The sequence below is a fragment of the Lagopus leucura genome, unplaced genomic scaffold (assembly GCF_019238085.1).
Source record: "Lagopus leucura isolate 7727_CA_CO unplaced genomic scaffold, USGS_WTPT01 Super-Scaffold_100004, whole genome shotgun sequence".
Classification (NCBI taxonomy): domain Eukaryota; kingdom Metazoa; phylum Chordata; class Aves; order Galliformes; family Phasianidae; genus Lagopus; species Lagopus leucura.
In genome coordinates this window covers 61,640,047-61,659,050 of record NW_024962264.1, presented here as the reverse complement: position 1 = coordinate 61,659,050, position 19,004 = coordinate 61,640,047, and the positions used below count along the sequence as shown (strand labels likewise).

At 42.9% G+C, this 19,004-nt stretch overlaps 1 protein-coding gene across 5 annotated transcripts in view; it reads left to right on the top strand.

Annotated features, from left to right (window-relative positions):
• The first annotated feature begins 344 nt into the window (after positions 1-344).
• Positions 345-19,004, top strand: part of SH3BP2 (SH3 domain binding protein 2) — a 39,066-nt gene continuing 20,406 nt past the window's right edge. For 3 of the 5 annotated variants that reach the window (XM_042871244.1, XM_042871249.1, XM_042871248.1), the window contains exon 1: positions 18,143-18,375. In XM_042871244.1, coding sequence (XP_042727178.1) covers positions 18,266-18,375 — 110 coding nt within the window. In that variant the 5' untranslated portion in view covers positions 18,143-18,265. Of the gene's footprint in view, positions 406-14,414; positions 14,446-18,142; positions 18,376-19,004 lie in introns of those variants that run through there. The other 2 variants (XM_042871246.1, XM_042871243.1) reach the window with 2 other exon arrangements.

The window sequence follows — 19,004 nt, the reverse complement described above, 5'->3', positions numbered from 1 at the left end:
CAACCCAGCCCAGCCACCGCTTCCCTGGCGGCGGAAGCAGAGCGTTCAGGCTGCCCAGGGTCCTGCGGCCGCCCCATCCCCACAGGTACTCAAGGCCGGGTTTGATGGGCCCTGCGCGGCCTGAGGTGGCGGGCACCCAGGGCACGGCGGGGTGGGACCGGGCGGGCTGTGAGATCCTTCCAACCCGAACAGCCCTGCGTGGGTGGCGGTGGCCGAAGGAGGGCGGTGCGGTCCCGGCGGCTCCCACCAGCGGAGGGAGGGGAGGACGGAGCGCGGCCGGGCCCGCCTCGGGGCGGCCCGCGGCGGCAGGTGAAGGAAGGGGCGGGCGCTGGGCGAGGCGAGGGCTGTGGAGCCGGGCTCGGTGGGAGCGGCCGCCCGCGGAGCTGAGCTGCAGCCGCGGCCGAGGTAAGAGCCCGCTCCTCGCGGCGCCTCGGGACGGGTTCCAGGGCAGCGGCCGTTCCCGCTCTCCTTCGGGACCCGGCGTTGCGGTGCCGGGGAGGTGCGGGAGCCCTCGTTGCCGGCCGCGAGGGTGCGGCTGTCGGCGCTCCGTGCCCATGCTGCTGTCGGTGCGGGTCGGAGGTCGGTTCGGCAGCGGGAGCCCTCGGGTGAGACGGTGGAAGGGCTCTCTGGGGAATGTATGGCTGCTTCTCGTTGGGAGGGGAGAGACGAGAGAGCCATGCTGCTTCCCGGCGCCTTCGGTGCGGTGTTGTGCTGTGTTGTGAGCATCAGGATTAGGTTCTAGCGTCTTCCCGATCAATTGTGCAGAAGGATGAGGCAGGGCTTCTTCGCGATGGAGCGCAGGTTGCAGTGCGGCTTTAACGGCCATCTGCTGAATGTTACCATCCTCAGGCTCCTCCAGACCTGACGTGGGTCGTGCTGCCTTCTCTCTCTGGGCTGTAATTCCCGTTCAGCTACAGGTGGTTGTGCACATCGTGGTTTTTATTTCTTGTGTTTGTAAGGAACAAGAGTCAGCTTGCGTTGATTTAACTTGTCCACTTCTGTCCTGCAAGCGGTCACTGCAAATCAATAGCAACTCAAGTAGCACCGCTGACCTGAATGAACTGTGGAAGTGGGTTCACAATTCTTTTCTTTCCCACCTGTCTGCCAGGACCTTTGCTGCAGGACCTGGTGATGCCAGCAGACAAGAAGTTGCAATGGGGTTGAGCCTCGTCCAATTGCTGGCAAGGTGCTCTGAGCTTCATCCAACCCCATCTGACAGGCGGGTGCTGCTGACAGAGTGCTCTGAGCCTCTCTGCCTGCCCTGGGCATGGGGGGACTTCAGGTTCCTGTGTGAAATCAGTTGCGTTGCACTGCTACATTTCCCACTGCAAAAAGCAAATTTCCACTCTCACTCAGCTCTCAGTGGTTTATGGATAAGGGGAGAGGGTATGAAATACATTAATTGAATTACATGCACCTTCTGTTCATTCCTGATTTTATTTGTGCAGGATGTGCATAGCTGGAATCTCTGCAGTTTATTTCATTCAGATATCTACTTTGTACTACAGGCGAAAGTGAACTTGCTGTTTTGATTTTAGACATAATGCATGTTTCTTCCCCTTCCTGTTACTGAATTTTGAAGCCATCTTGCTGTTGCAAGAGAGCTGATTAATAGGTACCTCTTGCCAATATTCCATTACTGAGGAGTCAGTACTGGGTCAGCTTAGCAGTGGGTTAAATGCTGTTTCCTGTTTGCATGTTTTTTGTTTTTAAATCTCCCAGCTCTCCATAAACCTTTCCACAAATCATGACAAATTTCATAGTAAGAAGTCCAGAAAACAAAGAGCTTTTTTTTTTTTTTTTTAAAAAAAAAAAAAAAAAAAAAAAAAGAGTTATGAAGAAGGAAGATACAGAGATGCCAGTTCTGGAAGAGACAGTTTTCAAACCATTCGGAATGAATACTCAAAGATAAAGTCTTGCAGGCCTTGCACCTCTGGTAGGACTGTCCAAGCAAGAACATTCTGATCAGCTGTGGAACTGGGAGCTGCTGCAGGCAGAGGCACCCTTGGAATTGGAGGCTTTTCAGACCATCCTGCAGTTGTATTTTTCTTGGTAGGAAACTTCAGGTTGGCCTACAGAGAAAGAGGTAGTGTGAAAAGTCTCCTCCTTCAATTTTTTACTGTAATAGACGTGTAGTTTCCTTTAGTGGATATCTGAGCATGGTGGCCACTTTGGTAATGAGCAGTAAGTAGAAATGGAAACTCATTAAGGCTATTAACTTGCTTCCGAAAATATTGAATGACAAACACAAATGATCAAATGTATGTACACGTTCTGCTTTATGCATTGGCCATTTCTACTAGATGAAGTTGCATGGTGTGCTTTTCAACTTGTAGCCCTCAGACTGTGTGTGTATTGCTCTGCGGTACGGTAAGATTGCAGTACTGGAGGGGTATGAGTTGTGAGTTGAGAAACTGACCTGGTGCTGGGGCATCTTCCAGGTGTCAGGCAATGGGTAACTCTCACTCTTGTTAAATCATCCAGCCATTTCTTGTGCTGTTTGGAATGTGCAACCCTGCAAGCACTGTGTCAGTTAGTTGCTGTTGGCTAAACCCTGGTCTTAAAAGTGCTTGCAGATGTGAGTAAGCCCCATTACTTGGAAAACCGTTCATCTGTATTGCTGTAGCATCAGGATCTTGGCTTGTTACTGCTACCAGACCTTGCAGGAAGCTCAGGCTCTCAGCAGAACTGATGGATGGCCCTGGAAATAGAAGGGTGAGCTCATGGGATTGATCTGGGGATTTGTTGAGTCAGTTGGTCTGTTTATGTTTGAAAGTATTGATACAATGATCCTGCCACAACGCCTTCAGTCTTTCAATGAGGATTTCTGAGGCAGGACAGAAAACAACCTTTCAGATGTCTTTTCCTCTTGTGCATAGCTAGGCATTTCCCTGGCCTTTTTTAAGGTGAACTTATTCTATCAATGCACTTCCTGATGACACTGCTTTGTGTTTGAGCCTGTGGTGCAATGGAGCGGTGTTGGGCTAGGAGGTAGGAGCCTGGGCTCAGAGAACTTGAGGCAGCAAGAGAGAGACAATGTGTTTTCATCAAGACAGTACCAAATGGAGCATGCATTTTTTACATTGTTTTCATATATTGATATGTCATTGCCAGTTCCTATTATATGTATGGAACTTTGCTAACTTTCTTATTATAAAGCACTCGTTGTATGCCGGAATGTCTAACAAGTTGTGCTTTCTGCAGTGTTTTGAAGAAGGACCTGAAGGCACTGAAGTTCTGGTCAGTTTTGGCTGTTGTTTTAAGACTTAAGGTATTACTTACCCTACTGTGAACTAGAAGTGTGTGTTTCATGTACCTGCTTAGGGCAAGTAACTAAATGAGAGCACGTCACAGCATTCTCAGCATGCTGCTTTTTAAGAGCAATGTGCTTCTCCACAATATTTCTCCAAGACATTTGAAGGGCGTTTTTTTTTCTTCCCACTCTTACCTCTAATCTATGAACTCCTATGTTGAATTTTTCTCTTTTTTGTTTATTTTTTTTAATTAAGAAGAAATGGGGCAAAAGAATCCGTGTTTCTTCTGAAACACAGATGTGAAACATGGCATGTGGGAATCTTAAAACTGTTTTTCCTCAGTCTAGGGATAAATTCTGAACAGGGCAAAGTAATAATTAGGGAAGAATGCAGAGCCGTGGCTTCTTAAGGAAACAAACCTAAGTGTTGTTCTCCCTCTATCCCAACATACCGATGTAACTGAAATAATCTATTTATTTAATTGCGTGCCAGTTTTTGGTAATGACCCAGTTCTTATCTTTTCCTAGGCATAATTGCAGTATTCACATGTATCTGAGCATCTCTGGCAGAATACTGAAAGATAATTTGCAGTGCAGGAATGTCAGAGAAGGAAATGCAGAAATCACATCTATCCTTGGCAGTGCTTCTCTCCTCAGCTCCCACAGGCTGCTTTTTTTCTTTTATAGAAAAACAGCAACTGGTTATTTTTAAAGCTTTCTGGATTTTTATTTTGCTTATGCTGAAGTGTGATAGTGTCTGATGAGCTGTACATCATTAACCGTGTGTGACTGGGGTCACTCTGTCCTCATGGGGCAGTGGGTGCCCTTGAATCACGAGGTATGTTCTGTCTTCCAGGGAACGTGTGTGTGTGTCTTTCTAACTTTTCCTCCTCTTATGCTCTTCTACTGTGAATTTGTTAAACAAGAAACTTCCCAATTCAAGCTAGGTTTGTATCCTTACAATATTGAGAGGTCAATTTTGTGTGTGTGTGTGTGTGTGAAGTTAAATGCAATCACTCTGCTGTAACTTGTAATGTAACATTGTTGGGATTGCAGACCACTTCCTTGGATATGTTAGGAAGATGGAGTTTGGGGTTTTGTTCTTTGTAGTATGACTGTCCCTACTGTATATTACAGTGTGGGGGCACTCGGATAACTGTGACAATTTCTAATTTCACATGGATTTAGGTGACTGTGGAGGCTTTTCCAGCATGGAAGTGGCTTTCGCTCACCCTTATGGAACACCTGGAGAGCTGTATCTGCACATAGCTTTTCGATCAGTTTATAAAACTTTACAGTAGTGCATGTTGATCATTATGATCATTGTTGGTTAATGATGTAGCATTATTTTTAACTAAACTTGGTGTACATATACAAAATGATCTTGTTTCAGCACATGGATGCACAAAAGACTTGCATATATCACTGTAAAACACTTAACTGGTGTTCTTGCTTGTTTCAGTGCAGGGATATCTTACAATCTCTGAATGGAATAGTTAGCAAGTATGTTTGACTACGGCTGTTATTTCGTTATTTCATGCCCTTTGGCATCACTGTAATTGGACTACTAAGAGGAACTTGGATTCATGCCCTTAATCATGAACTTACCTGTAAAGGCTCAGCAAACAGGCTTTGTCATTCCAGCTTGTTCCCTCAAAACATGGAGATGGAATTTCCAGCAGAACTCGTAAGGGAGCAACAGCTGGGCAAAATATTGGCTTTAATCAGTTTTTAAGAAGTCTGGAGGCCTGCTGCGTAATACTTCTTGTGTATGTGAATCCCTCACATTTCAGAATTCTATTATTTTTGGCAGGAACACAAGGCAAGTATGCATAGGTAATGATTGAGCTCTCTAAGAAGGAAGCTTCGTGTATTCCCTGCCCCCCCTTTCCCCTGACCAATGCCTGTTGCTGTTTTGGCATAGCTATAGAAATTGTAGCAGTCCTAGATTTGAGGCTTCAGGCAGAGATATAGGGGTTCTCTTCGCTTTTTCCTTCCCTGGTCAAAATTGATGGTGTGATGAGGTTTGAAATTAGATCAACTCTTTGATTTTTACCAGTCATTTTTAGCTGTGCTATGCAGCAGTGCTGTATGTTGTTCATGTATATGGAGCTGCACTGCAGTAATGCTATAGAATTCAAGCACTGCGTTGGTTTCAGTATAGCTGTGTGCATTTAAAAAAAAAAAAACAAAAAACAACAAAGCCAACAAACCACAGACTGACCTGTTTGTCTTGAGAGTGGAGTCTGCTAAAGGACCCAGTTCTTAGCTTTGGGATCACTGCTTTTGTGTTACAACACATCTTTTGTGTTACAGCTACCTTGTAAGCTTCCAACACCCTGACTGATCACTAACCCCCCCCCCCCGCTCCAGTTAAGTGATTAGTCCCAACTTGCAGTAGAAAAACAACCCTGATGTTGGAATTTGAGCTATTTTCCTCATTCTTGATCCTGACTGTACTCAGAAAGAAAGGCTGGGCATACTGAGGTGCCAGTGTGTGTGTCTGGATCTGCTGCTGCCTTGGCAATCGTTGTTTTTTCAGTGTTGGAGGAAGAGATGATGGGAAGTGGGCTGCAAGACTTTTTGTGAAAGGTGATTTATGCAAAACACAGACATGACTAAAAGCAAAAGATTCCTCAGGTGTACGTGCCAGATCTGAACAAAGCGAGGAGGAAGGATAGTAGAAGTGGGCAGGAAGATACAGGATGCCTAAGTCTGGCGCGTATGTGCTCAATAAATGAAGTGTACTGGTTCATGGAAAAGCAGGCAAGAATTAGGTTGGGTTTAAATGGCCTGTGCTTCATTGTTGCTCTGAGTGTAAATGCAGCTTTTCATTGCTTGGGTGAGCTGGAGTTGCCAGCACCCAAAGCTACTCTGCTTCAGCAGGTTGGAAAAAAAAGGCCAGGTCTAGCTTAGCTTGCAGTCTGACTGTTTAGATGAAAACAAAAACCAACAACCCTTGGAGGAGGGAAATCCCACTTAGAGCATCAGTTTCCACTTTCATGCTCAGTTCTGCTCCAAACAAGCTTTCTTCTCTCCAGCAGAATTTTTTGTGCTGGAATCAGTCAGCACAGTCAATTCTTACAGCACTGCAGGGCAGCATATCAGATTCTGCAGCAGATCCTAGTGAACGTTCAAGTGTTTTCATTTTCATTCTTCATGTAATAATCGTTCAGTAACAAGAAAGCAAAGAGTCGGAAGTAGATTGTTGTGAGTGCCTCGGTGCTGTCTGCTGGCTCATAAAACCAAAAGAGGAAAGAAAAAAGCAGGGTTGGGTAGGAAGCTTTTTTTCCCCGTTCTATTTTTACTTTACTGCTACTGTAGTGATAGAAATTAATCATCATTCTGGAAACAGTCATTTTTATGAATATTTGCATATTTTCCTCTTAAATAAATGATAGTCTGTTGAGGAAGGAAAAAACAACGCAGAGCTCATTTTGACTTTGTGTCTCATGAGCTGCATTTTGGGGGGTGATACAATGCTGTAGCTACAGAAGTAGGAACAAGATTTGATCCCCAATTTCTTCCCAGTGTTTGCATGCAAATCTTATTTCAAATAAAAACATCTTTCAGATGGTCCTTATTACTTTTTACCTCAAAGTACTTTACAGAACTTGAGGTACTTCCTAACACTTTGACGTACACAAGAGACAGTCTCTCTATTGGTATTTTCATACCATATACAACACTTATTAAAATTCTTCTGTGAAATAAGTTTTGGTTTAAATGTTCTGTCCTTGAAAATTTCACCTCAAATTCATAGTTCCCCTCTGTTTTAGCAGAAGTTGTTGCCCATATGTGTGTGAGTGCTGAGCTTAGCATCCAGACCAGAACATAGCCTGCAGAGCTAGGCTATGCAAGCAGCACAGGCTTAAAATATTAGTCTCTAATCTTGTGACAACCCTACTAACAAGAGTAAATTATTACCCTAATGTTGCTTAATAGTAATTCTATTACAACGTGTCCCAGAATTGTTTTTCTTCTAGATCAAGGTGGAGTTTGTTTTTACACTGTGAAGAAACGAAGTCTCATCTGGCAGACACACTGTTTTGACCTAGGCTATGTGATAAACTCTATTTTTTTCCCTTATGTTAATGGCATTAACAATTTTTTTTTCCTAAGTGAAACTGCACACTTCAGATATATAGGTATGTTCCTTTCTTTGTTTTATGTATCTTCCTATATACCAAGGAGGATGAATGTTCTTCTGTTTTGTCACACTAATAATGTAAAGAAAAGCTTAGCATACAGAAAAATTGCCTGAAAGTCTAAAAGTCCTATTGACAGTGCTTCAAGTTTGCTAGATCAAGACTGATCTTATCTGTATACTTGACTCATCAAAATGAGGCACTTTGAGCAGTGTTCAGGCAAAAGGGTGACCTGATTTGCACAGCTGCTCAGCATTTGTGACATTCAGTGCCTCTCTTCAATTAAACATTTAAGCTTTACAAGTAATTTTTCAGTCAGTTGATTTCCACAGTTGTGGCAAATAGTTGTGTTTCCCAAGCACTGCACAGCTTTAACTAAACAGTTCTGCGAGCAGAGAGGGGTTTGTGTGTGCATGTTGCATGGGGAACAGGCTTTCTGCTATGCGAGTGAGCATACCACCTGTAAGAGCATGAGACAATCTTTCATAGTCTTATTTGGAGCCTGATTTCCAACTGGAGACTTGCATTTAACGTAAATAAGCTGAGCTTAAAGAGTGGTGTTGAATGGAGTTAAATCCAGCTGGTGACCAGTCACAAGTGGTGTTCCTTGGGGGGAGGTATTGGGGCCTGTCCTGTTCCACCTCTTTATTGATGACCTGGGTGAGGAGATTGAGTGCACCCTCAGTAAGTTTGTAGATGACAGCAAGTTGGGAGGAACTGCTGATCTGCCTGGGGATAGAAGGGCCCTACAGAGTTGTCTAGAGAGACTGGATCGCTGGGCTGAGGCCAATGGGATGAAGTTCAACAACACCACGTGCTGGGTCCTTCACTTTGGCCACAACAACCCCAGGCCTGGAGCAGAGTGACTGGAGGACTGTGTGGAGGAAAAGACCTGGGGCTGTTGGTTGACTCTTGGCTGAACACGAGCCAGCAGGGTGCCCAGGTGGCTAAGAAGGCCAATGGCATCATGGCTTGTGTGAGATACAGTGTAGCCAACAGAAGCAGGGAGGTGATTGTCCTCATGTCCTCAGCCCTGGTGAGGCTGCAACTCGAGTACTGTGTTCGTTTTGGTGCCCCTCATTACTAGAAAAACATGGAGGCCCTGGAGTGTGTCCAGAGAAGGGCAACAGAGCTGCGAGGGGTCTGGATCACAAGTCTTATGAGAAGTGGCTGAGAGAACTGGGATTGTTCACTCTGGAGAAGAGGAAGCTCAGGGCAGACCTTATCACTCTCTACAACTCCCTGAAGGGAGGTTGTGGTGAGGTGAGAGTTGGCTCTTCTCCCGTGGGATTAGCGAGAGGACCAGAGGGAACGGCCTCAAGTTGTGCCAGCAGAGATGCAGGTTGGATGTTAGGAAATACTTCTCTGAAAGAGTGGTCAGGTGGTGGAGTCACTGTCTCTGGAGGTGTTCAAGAATTATTTGTTGTACTGGGGACATGGTTTAGTGGGGAGATATTGATGATAGGTCATCGGTTGGACTGGATGGTCTTAGAGATCTTCTCCAACCTTGGTGATTCTGTGTAAGTGAATATACCCAACAGAACAGTAACCAAAAAGGGTTTTTGGAGGAGCCCAAATACCCCTTGCAGAAAGGGTGAAGAGGTCTTGCTCTGAGGTTAGTAATTCACTCCAAAGAGCAAACTACATAGAAGAGTACCTATGGGATTTTAGCCAATAGAATTGTGGTCGTGGATTTAGGAGAACCTATGCAAATAGTAGTCTGGCCCAACTTCATCCTGGTCCCAAACTTATCCCATCAGTGAGCTTGCACAGGTCCTTCTATTCAGGATTAAATAAGCACAGCAGGCTGCTGGAGTTGTGCTAGGTAAGTACTTAACATGTGACTGTGCAGTGGGGGAGGGAGCGGGAGAAATGTGGAAGAGAAAGAGGAATACCTCAAGTGTACTTCTCACATTAAGCTGAGAGAACAGAGGTAGAAAGTGTAACTGTTCTCCATCCACTTATAGAGGAAATTATTGTATTCATTGGTAGCCATTATGGGAAGGACTCACAGTGAAATTCTTTTTTCCCTCTGAGCTCAAGGCTTCGGTGAATCATTTTTAAAAACTTTTTCCCCCCCAGGAAAAAAAAACAACTCTTATTTCTGTGCCGAGGCTGTTGTGAAGGTGGTTGTAGTCCGTAAAGCCAGTGATCTGAGATCTGAAGGGATAAACTGAAACACTGTTAGCGAACATGGGTTTGCTGAATGTCACATACTTTGCTTTGAGGTACAGATAACCTCTCCAATAATAATGGAAGTGGTGCTGATAAGATACAATGCTGCAATTCTGAATGTGCATAATACTAAATGGCATCCAAGTGATTAAGTCCTGACAGTATCTGTTGTGTTGGCACTGTGCTGACTGTGCTGCTGCTGCCAGAGCATTCCTGCCCAGCACTGTGGCATCCTTTCTGCCACAGAGGAGAGCAGTCCACGCTTCTGCTCCCTGCAGGCTGGCAGCAGTTCTGCCTGGCGGAGTTGCTCAACGCGTGCTTCATCAGCCCTAGAGGGATGGGAGGAGGTACAGGGTTGCCTACGTAAGGGGAAGGGTGCAGTGTTTACACCATGTTGTGGCATTGCACTGTGGGGTTTTTGGCTCCCCAGCAAAATTGGGCTGGCAGGTGGCAAGGGATTAGTGAGAATGCTGCTAATTCCTAAAGATGTACTAATGTCTAATCTAATGGATCTGCAACAATATCATGCTCCTTTTCTTAGCTTCCCACTGATAAGTCATTAATAAGTTTTTCTTCCAGAACGGAAGATTTTATTCCAAGGAATATTGCATGTCATGGACATCTTATCTCATTTTTACTGAGTGAAAGGCAAGCAGACGGTGTTTGCAGCAGTGTCTTTGCTACAAAATGTGGTGAGCAGAAGTCTATTTGCTTGGAACTCTTCAGCTGGCAATCCTAGCCAATCCCCTTCCTTTCTGGAATGTTCTTTTTAATTTTAGGCAGGAAGGAGAAAATTAATTAATAGTGGATCTGTGCCACTTCAGCCACTTTGGTCAGCACGCTGCGTCATTTGGCTGCCATGACTAACTTACTCTCTGTCATTTTAATCACCCTAACTAGAGGATACAAAGTGTATAGGCCAGCAGCCTGGGAGGAATTTGAGCACATACTTCAGTCACAATACTTCAGGTATTCTCTGTACTTTTCTACTTGTTGCTTATTTTTTTCCCCATCCATTTACTCTATAACTATAAAGTGATGAGTACTTGCACTCATCACTTTTCCTTGCCAGTTACTGGTTCTCAGGTAGACTGCACAGGAGAGGAAAGAAGTGAACTTTATTGCAATTGTCTTTTGTCTGGATTTAAATGTAGACAAGTATTATTGTGTCTTGTGAACAACTTGAGTTATTCTTTATGAAGTAGTCTACATTGAATCTGTAATTTATTGCCCTTACTACATTTTTTTTTCTTGTGGGAAAGAGATCTTTGGAGGAGGAATAACCACTTCTTTGATATCTTAAGACTAATTCTTGCTTGGATGCAAATAAAAATGGATGTACTTGTTTATATAGTTAGAAAAATTTGGCGCCGTGTTAGAGTTGGGCTAATCTCACCTCCATCTTTTCATAGTTCTTCCAAGAAAAATGAAGTAGCTATGAAGACCATGGTTTATCAGAGCTGTAGTGTTATGCTGCTTTTTGTTAAAGGTGGTGTTTGTTTTTTTTGTGTTTTTTCCAAAGAATGGGTTTTATTTTTAAGTACATGTACATCCACAATATGAACATGACGGAATGTCTTGCATTAAAGTAGTGGTGCACAGCTGAGCATCAGATAAGTGGAGTGCTCCATAGGGCTGTCTGGTGTTTTCTGGAGGGAGGGGGGAAGGCTTTCTGGTCAGATTAACACACTTTTCGTGCTTTTTAGCACATCTAAAGCTGAGAGTTCTTAACATGGCTACAGATATAAGCATATCTGTAATGCATATGCACTTTGCTAGTTGATAAGCTCAATTTTTTAGAGGGTTTTGTGTGTAAGTCTGTGTGGTTTCAATGTTACGTAAAATGTCACATTATCATCATGCTTTAAACAGTGTGCAGAAAAAACAGTTTTCTCTATTTTTCCTTCTTAAAGCTCAGCACCTGTAAATCTTCTCTGTTGGGGTGCTAGTAACACAGACAGCTGAATCTGTGCATCTGTGATATGCACAGTCTGTGGTTTGATTTTGTCTAGGAGAGCTTTTGATGTATTACTGTACAAGGAGATGTCAGGTTTTATTTGTTGGTTTGGAGCAAAACTAATCCTCCTGACCCCAATTCCTGAATTATGAGATCTAGTTTCAGTCCTTCGTTGTGTGCAGAAAGTGACTGTATGTCTCAAGAATAGCCAGGATGTGTTTAGCAGCAAGATACCCTATAATTATTGTGAGAGCTTCTGCTGGAGAGGCTTCATCACCCGTATGGAAGCATAAGCTTGAATTCTGTGGAGTACCAGAGCTTGCAAATGGAACAACGCTGCACAGACTCCTTGGAACTAACAGCCATTGGTTCTAGGCAGTGCACAAGGCATGAGAGTGTGGAGATCATAAGGAAGTGTGCACTTGTGCCATAAGCAGCTCACTTCCAGGAGATTCTGGCTGCAATGTTGTGAAGGAACTTTTCAAAGAAAGCCTTTTGGGAAGAACAGCACGCAAGGGTGAGATGGTCTTTGCAGCTCATCTTGCTAAGATTAGTGAGGTTGCTAGAGTGTGTTGTACACCATTTTTATGAGCAAATATACATTGGTATATATAGATTTATTTCATATAAACTCCTTCTTCCCCTAAAATCCCAGCAGTGCACGATCTCATGGTTACAGCTGAATTCAACTTTTGTGCAATAGTGTGAACTGGCAGAAATTCTTGCTCTCAGTGCATTAAAAAAAAAGTTGCATTTACAAAAGTGATGGAACACAGTGTGACCTTCAATCCTTGTTACTGTAATCCCTACTCCTACCTGTTTCAGGTGCTTTGATTTAGTCTTTGGTGTTTGGAGGCGGGAATGACAAAATTCTCCTGCCTTACAAGATCCTTTAAGAGAAGTTTGTATTGTGATTTAAAAGGAAATTGTCATTGAAATTGGAAAAGAGAGCTTTTTTCTGGAACACTTCCTTGAGGGTTTGGGCACAGTGCTCATCTTTACACATTGAAGAGCTGTTGGCAAATATACTCTTTGACCTCTTTTTTGCTTAGACTTCAGAGCTCTTCTTGGCAGTGGGGACTGTGTGTAGTTGGACCTTTTAATTCTATAAATTACACTTGCATGGTTATTAGCTTGTTTTGAGATTCTGATTCCCAATCAGAGTTTCTGAGTATGAAAAGAGATGCTTCAGTGCATTGTTAGTTAGAAACCAGCACTATCTACTGTGTTGTACAACAGTAAAACATAGAAAAAGAGTCTTTGTGGTTGTACTTTGTCTTTAAATATTATCCAACAGCCTCCTTTCAAACAAAACAAAAATAGAAAATGCTTGGTTTTGTTTTTGCAGAGTCTGGCAGAAGTTGAGCTTCCTCTTTGGTGGTGGTTGCAGCCACTTGCCTGCATATTTCCTTAGATATTTACTGAATGCCACCAGAAGAGGGACGCACAGCTCCAAGGGCTGATAGATGACGTGACCAAATGCTTACTCTAAACCATGGCTTGCTGAGTGTGTTCATTATTCACTTAGTAACTTATTGGTGTCAGTGATAGAATTTTACTCATTTCACTTTTCCTGCTGATAGACAAACAAAAGGACTTGTTCAATAAGCTCAATGTGTTTTTGTAGTTGTTTTAATATCCTTTTCCAGGAATGCTTTAAAATCACTTGTATTCAATAATTTTTCTGCTGACTTGCATATACCCATGTGTGACATAATCTCTTTACCTGGCAACAGTAGTCCTGGACCTAAGTTTTGTTAATGTGTTGTGTAACACAAATGTTGGATGTTTTTCCAAAATGCATTAGTGTCAGAAATGGTAGAAAAGGGTGAATATAAATGCAGGTCTCACAGATTTTTCTTTTTTCCCGCTCTTAGCGTCCTTGAAATTGATTTTGGTGAAATTCTAGGAAAAAAAATGTATTTGCTAACAGCAGACTTCAATTTCTGTAATGAGAAATACAGGCTAAATAAATGTACCTATCAGGTAGCTTTATAATCTACAATGTATATTTTACTCTCCCTTGTAAGTTGCTAGAAGACCTTTGTTTTAGTGTTCCATGTACTAAAGGCATACTGGCTTCAATACTGAGAAGTATTTTGGAACATAAGCAGAATTTATTTTGGAGTCCTACAGTGCTTGCTAAATCTTCAGTTGCAGAGTACATTGCTAATGGAATTGTGTGTAAGTCGTTACAGATGAGCCAAGGAAATAAAATCGTGTCAACTGTAATTTCATAGAGAGGAAATGTTCTGCCAAGGAAATAAATAATCTGGGGAAACTCCCACTTTCAGGATATATATTTTGGGGGAACTCCCTTTGCATCTGTCAGCAGCAGAACTGTGTGCAGGAATAGGATTTGGTCCGTTGCATTTGTACTTCTCAGTTACATGATGATTAATGTTTTTTAAACTATGCTAAATTGTGCTAGAAGCACTTGCAAAGGATAAGTTTATGATCAAATCAAAGTCGGTATGTCACATTCTTGTACTTGTGCCAAGTTTATTGGGGGGCAAGGAAACTAACAACAATTTACAATTTAAAATTGATATATTTTTCCTCTTCAGGTGCATTTTAATACTGTAGACCGTGTGTGTGTGTATTAATATACAGTTCTATATAGGTACATATATATGTGGAAATATATATCTGAGGTCTACTTATATTATATTATTATAACTTCTTCAGTTCTTCCCCAGTAAGCAGAATGAGGAAATGATAGAAGTTTTAAGAACTGTCATTTATCTGGCATTGAAAGTGGATTTCTGGAAATCCAGGCTTCATTTATTCCCCTTGTTACTGATAATCATTATTATTGTTGTTATTCTGCAGGTCACCTGGCAGAAATAATTCTGATGTATGGTTATTCTCATTTTCACAGGGCTGCCTTACCTAGCAGATGAAGTATTCAGGTGAGTAACTTAAACTGGCTTTTTTACAATACGTAGTTGTGGAGCATACTGTTAACAAACGTATGCTCTCTCACTATATGGGATGTTTTCCCACTGTGATCTAGAATCTTGGTCTAAACTACATTGGTTGAATCACTAAAACAATAAAGATTATAGTAATCTACTCTTATTTCAAGCTATCTAGCCAGTAGAGCAGAATATGGTTGTCTTTCCTGTCTTACTATGCTACAGACTTTTACCAAAAGAGATAACTCTCATGTCACTCCGAGTGGAACTTGACCCACCAGGATGGCTACTTGCTCTGGTGGAAGAGAAGTGGTCTTTGTGCTTTTCTTTTGGTCCTGTTGTTGGCTTGTGAATTTTTCTGCCTCATCTCTTGCTCAGTCCGCTTTTACATGCGGTCCATTCTTGCAGTTTCCTGTAAATTGGTCAGTAAGAGGAAGCTCTCTTGCTGCAGATAGCTCAACACCTCAGCTGAACCAGTACATTAATACTGGTGAGGTTTGTATAGCATGAGATACATCTTTTATAGCTCTTGCTTTCGGTAAACTTGGGGTAGGTGTGGTTACTTTTGACCACTGCGAGCAAGAGCAGTTACTAACATTGGCAGAGATGATTGTCTGTCTTTCGCAAGCAGTGGTCCTAGTGGAGTGAGAACCAAATGAAAATTGCTTTTGATGTTTTGGTTCTTCTTAAGTGAGATCTCTTAATGTCGGAGAGATGAAGCGACTGCTTTTAGTTGAAGTTCTCCCTGAGCTGGGTTGGTGCAAGGCCTCACTGATATTATGGGGCTAAATAAAGGTTAGTAGTCTGAAAACTATATGCCAGCATTCCTTGCAAAACTGGATTTTGCACTGCGGAGGAGGACTTATGTATTCCTTTTCCACTTCTGTGACAGATGTGTTCATCAAACCCACTACAGTTTTGCATCTATTCGGGCTCTGCAGTTTGGAAGCACGACGCTTCTGATTCATGTTTGGTCTAGAAAACTAGGCTGAATTTTCATTCTATTATATCAGTGATCATCTGTGAAACACTCTTTGGTGGTTTTGGTGTGTTTTTGTTCCTTACTAGAACACCAGCTTGTGCCTATGCACACGTGTATTCTTTTTCTATGACCATCTGGACAGTGTTAGAAATCACCAGAAAAATCGAAAGGGGATCTTGGAACTTGAAATGAAAAACTGTATTTGTGAGTACTTATATGAGGAAGGCATCATCAGAAAGATTAGAATGGAAAAAGTAATACTTCAGGAACATACTGAATGTATGAAATATTAGTTAAAAATGAGACTGCAGAGCCCACAGAGCATTGTGTTACTGCAAACTTTGGAGGAGTACAACCAATGTTAAAGTGTAACACTGCAGAATATCTATTCCAAACATCAGTCTGATACATCTACTCAAGCTCTGTCTCTTTTGATCATAGCTTTTTTTTTTAATGAGGTGGAGATAAAAGCTGAAGGATAGTAATAATAATGCAAACTTAGAAGAATATGCTGGATAGCAGAGAACATTCATAACGCAGCAGAAAACAGGGAGAGGAAGGACTGCTTTCAAACATTCTGTGTTAATTTTTAATATCAGTTGCCAATTTCAACTTCATGGTATATAGTACAAATTAATTTCATGGAATCATGGAATCACCAAGGTTGGAAAACGCCTCCAAGGTCATCCAGTCCAACTGTCCACCTACCACTAATATTTTCTCACTAAACCATGACCCTCAGTACTACGTCTCAATGTTTCCTGAACACCTCTAGACGCTCAATAAGATCCCTGGGCAGCCTGTTCCAGCACCTGATCACTCCCTCAGAGAAGAAACTTCTACTAATCTCCAACCTGCACCTTCCCTGTCACAATTTGAGGCCATTTCCTTTGGTCCTATCGCTCATTACGCAGGAGAAGAGCCAACTCTCACTTCACCACAGCCTCCCTTCAGGGAGTTGTAGAGAGCAACAAGATCTCCCCCCAGCCTACTGTTCTCCAGACTGAACAATCCCAGTTCTCTCAGCCATTCCCCATTAGACTTATGCTCCAGATCTCACATGGTTTTGTTGCCCTTCTCTGGATGTACTCCAGAGCCTTGATGCCTTTCTTGCAGTGAGGGGCTGAGGGGCCCAAAACTGAACACAGCATTTGAAGTGCAGCCTCACCAGGGCTGAGCACAGAGGGATGATCATACTGGCAACACTATTTCTGATACAAGCCAGGATGTCTTGGCCTTCTTGGCCACCTGGGCACACTGCTTGGCTCACGTTCAGCTGTCAACCAACTCTCCCCGGTCTGTTCTTTCCACATAGACTATTCCTCCCAACTTGGTATCACTTGCAAACTTACCGAGGGTGCACTCAATCCCTTTGTCCAGGTCATCAATAAAGGTATTAAACTGGACAGGTTGCAATACCAACCCCGGGGGAGCACCACTTGTGACTGACATTCAGTATGTTACTTTTTCCATTCTGATCTTTCTCATGATGCCTTCTTCATATAAGTACTCACAAATACAGTTTTTCATTTCAAGTTCCAAGATTCCCTTTTGATTTTTCTGGTGACTTCTAACACTGTCCAGATGGTCATAGAGAATAAATACACATGTGCATAGGCACAAGTTGGATTTAACCCCATTTACCACCACTCTCTGGGCTCAGCCCTCCAGCCAGTTCTTTACCCAGCAAGGTGTGTACCTGCCCAATCATTGACAAACTGCTGAATTGCTAATTCACAAGCTGCTGAAATGTAGCATTCTTTGCAACTTTTGTTGAAAGATTTGTTAATTATACCACTGAGTCAGTTGAGTACTGTTGATGTTCTTATTAAATAGCACCATAACATTGTCTTAATATGCTGCTCTTTACAGCACACAGTAAGTGTGTGGTGCTTACTCTTTGCTTGCCCTTCCTGTATTGCCTGACCTGGAAGGAATCTATTCTGGAAGTAAGCTTTGCTCAGCATGCTGGGTTATGTAAGTCTTGTCAATCATTCTGCAATATGTGAGTTGCTTTTGAACTTTCTGGCACAGTGTGTGTTGGCTGATTCCAGACCAGTGAATGATCTGAATTCTTTTAAGAGCTCCAAATGAAAATAGTAATGTGTAAAACAATGGCATTTCTCTTTTACCATCAGCTGGTGATGCTTGTATCATCGTAGTGTCCTGTAGCATCGTTGCCCTTGTGTTCTAAACCCATGGATAAGAATTCCATTTTCTTATGGTTTGTGTAGTGACAAATGTACAGACAGGGCTTGCTCTGAAGCATATATGTGCTGCACAGTCTTTGAGAACAACCATTTCGAAGTTAGTGGGTTGAAGACGGATGGACAAACTCCAGCCATAGGGGAGAAAAGGGTGGTGAAGGACTTAGCGTAGTTCTGTGGTGCGAGGCAAGGACCTGAAGCAGAGCAGCATTTGTGAGCCATGCCTCTGCTGGTGCTGCCCGAATGCACTGTAAGGGAGAAGGGCTACCTTCATTTTCTCCCACGGGAAAGCAGCTGGTGGGAAGGTGGAGCAAGCAAGCACTGGAAAATCCCCCGCTGCGTGCCTCGCAGTCTCACAGAGGCTTGAGGTAACGCACGGCTTGGTTTACAGCCTCTGTGGGATATTGGGAAATCTGACAAAGACAGTGCTGCCCACTGACTCTGGGGGGAAACAGGAAGTAACAAAGGAAACAAGTCATTGCCTAGGCGTCCCTTTTGGCCACGCTGCAGAGCAGATGTACAAGCAGTCGGGGCACAGCTCCTCCTTTGTGTGCACAGTAGTTATCGCCACCGCTCCCAGCCTTTTTATACACAAAAAGAAGGGGAGCACAGCGATGTTCCTGCCATGCCTGAGAGGGGCTATCAGCTGCTAATGGCTTTGTCCTCGCAAAGGAAACTATCTTACAGTGAAAGCGTCAGCAGGAAAACTATGTGTCGATCAGGCGCAATGACAAGGTGAGTGCATGCTTCTGGCTTGTGTTTCTGTCATCTTTCCTCTTTTAGGTAGAGAGCAGACTAAATCTAAGAGAAGAGAACTGGCTGGAGGAAAAATGCTTTTAACTTCTGCATCTTATGCAGAAAATGGCCAAGAATTGGAGGGGAAAAAATGAGGGGAGCGTTGGTTGGAAACACTCAGCTGATAAGAAAAGCAAGTTGAAGCAAGCTGAATGGAGTGAACTTATTTATAACATGCACCTCTGTCAGGCTTAGTTCTCTATTCCCTTTGTCCTTAAGATTTATTTCTTCTCACTGTTTGTGCTAAGCTTAATTCTTCTGAGAAACTATTGTGCAAGGGGCTGTGGGGAGTACTAAGAAATGCGATGTGTAACTCAGAAAAGTGGGAGAAACATGAAAGAGTATTTCAGATATACTGGGAATACTTATTAAATAATGGAAACAAGACCTGAAATTTTTTGCAGAAAGCAGATTTACAGATGATAAATATGTAGGTGGTTGAACTGGAGAACTCATTTTTGCGCAGGATTGCAGAGAGCACAGTAGGAAAACTTTTATTACATTTCTCTGTATATGCAGTGCTGCCTTAGTTTTGGTTCAGCCTTTTGTGAATACTGAAATTTCAGTCA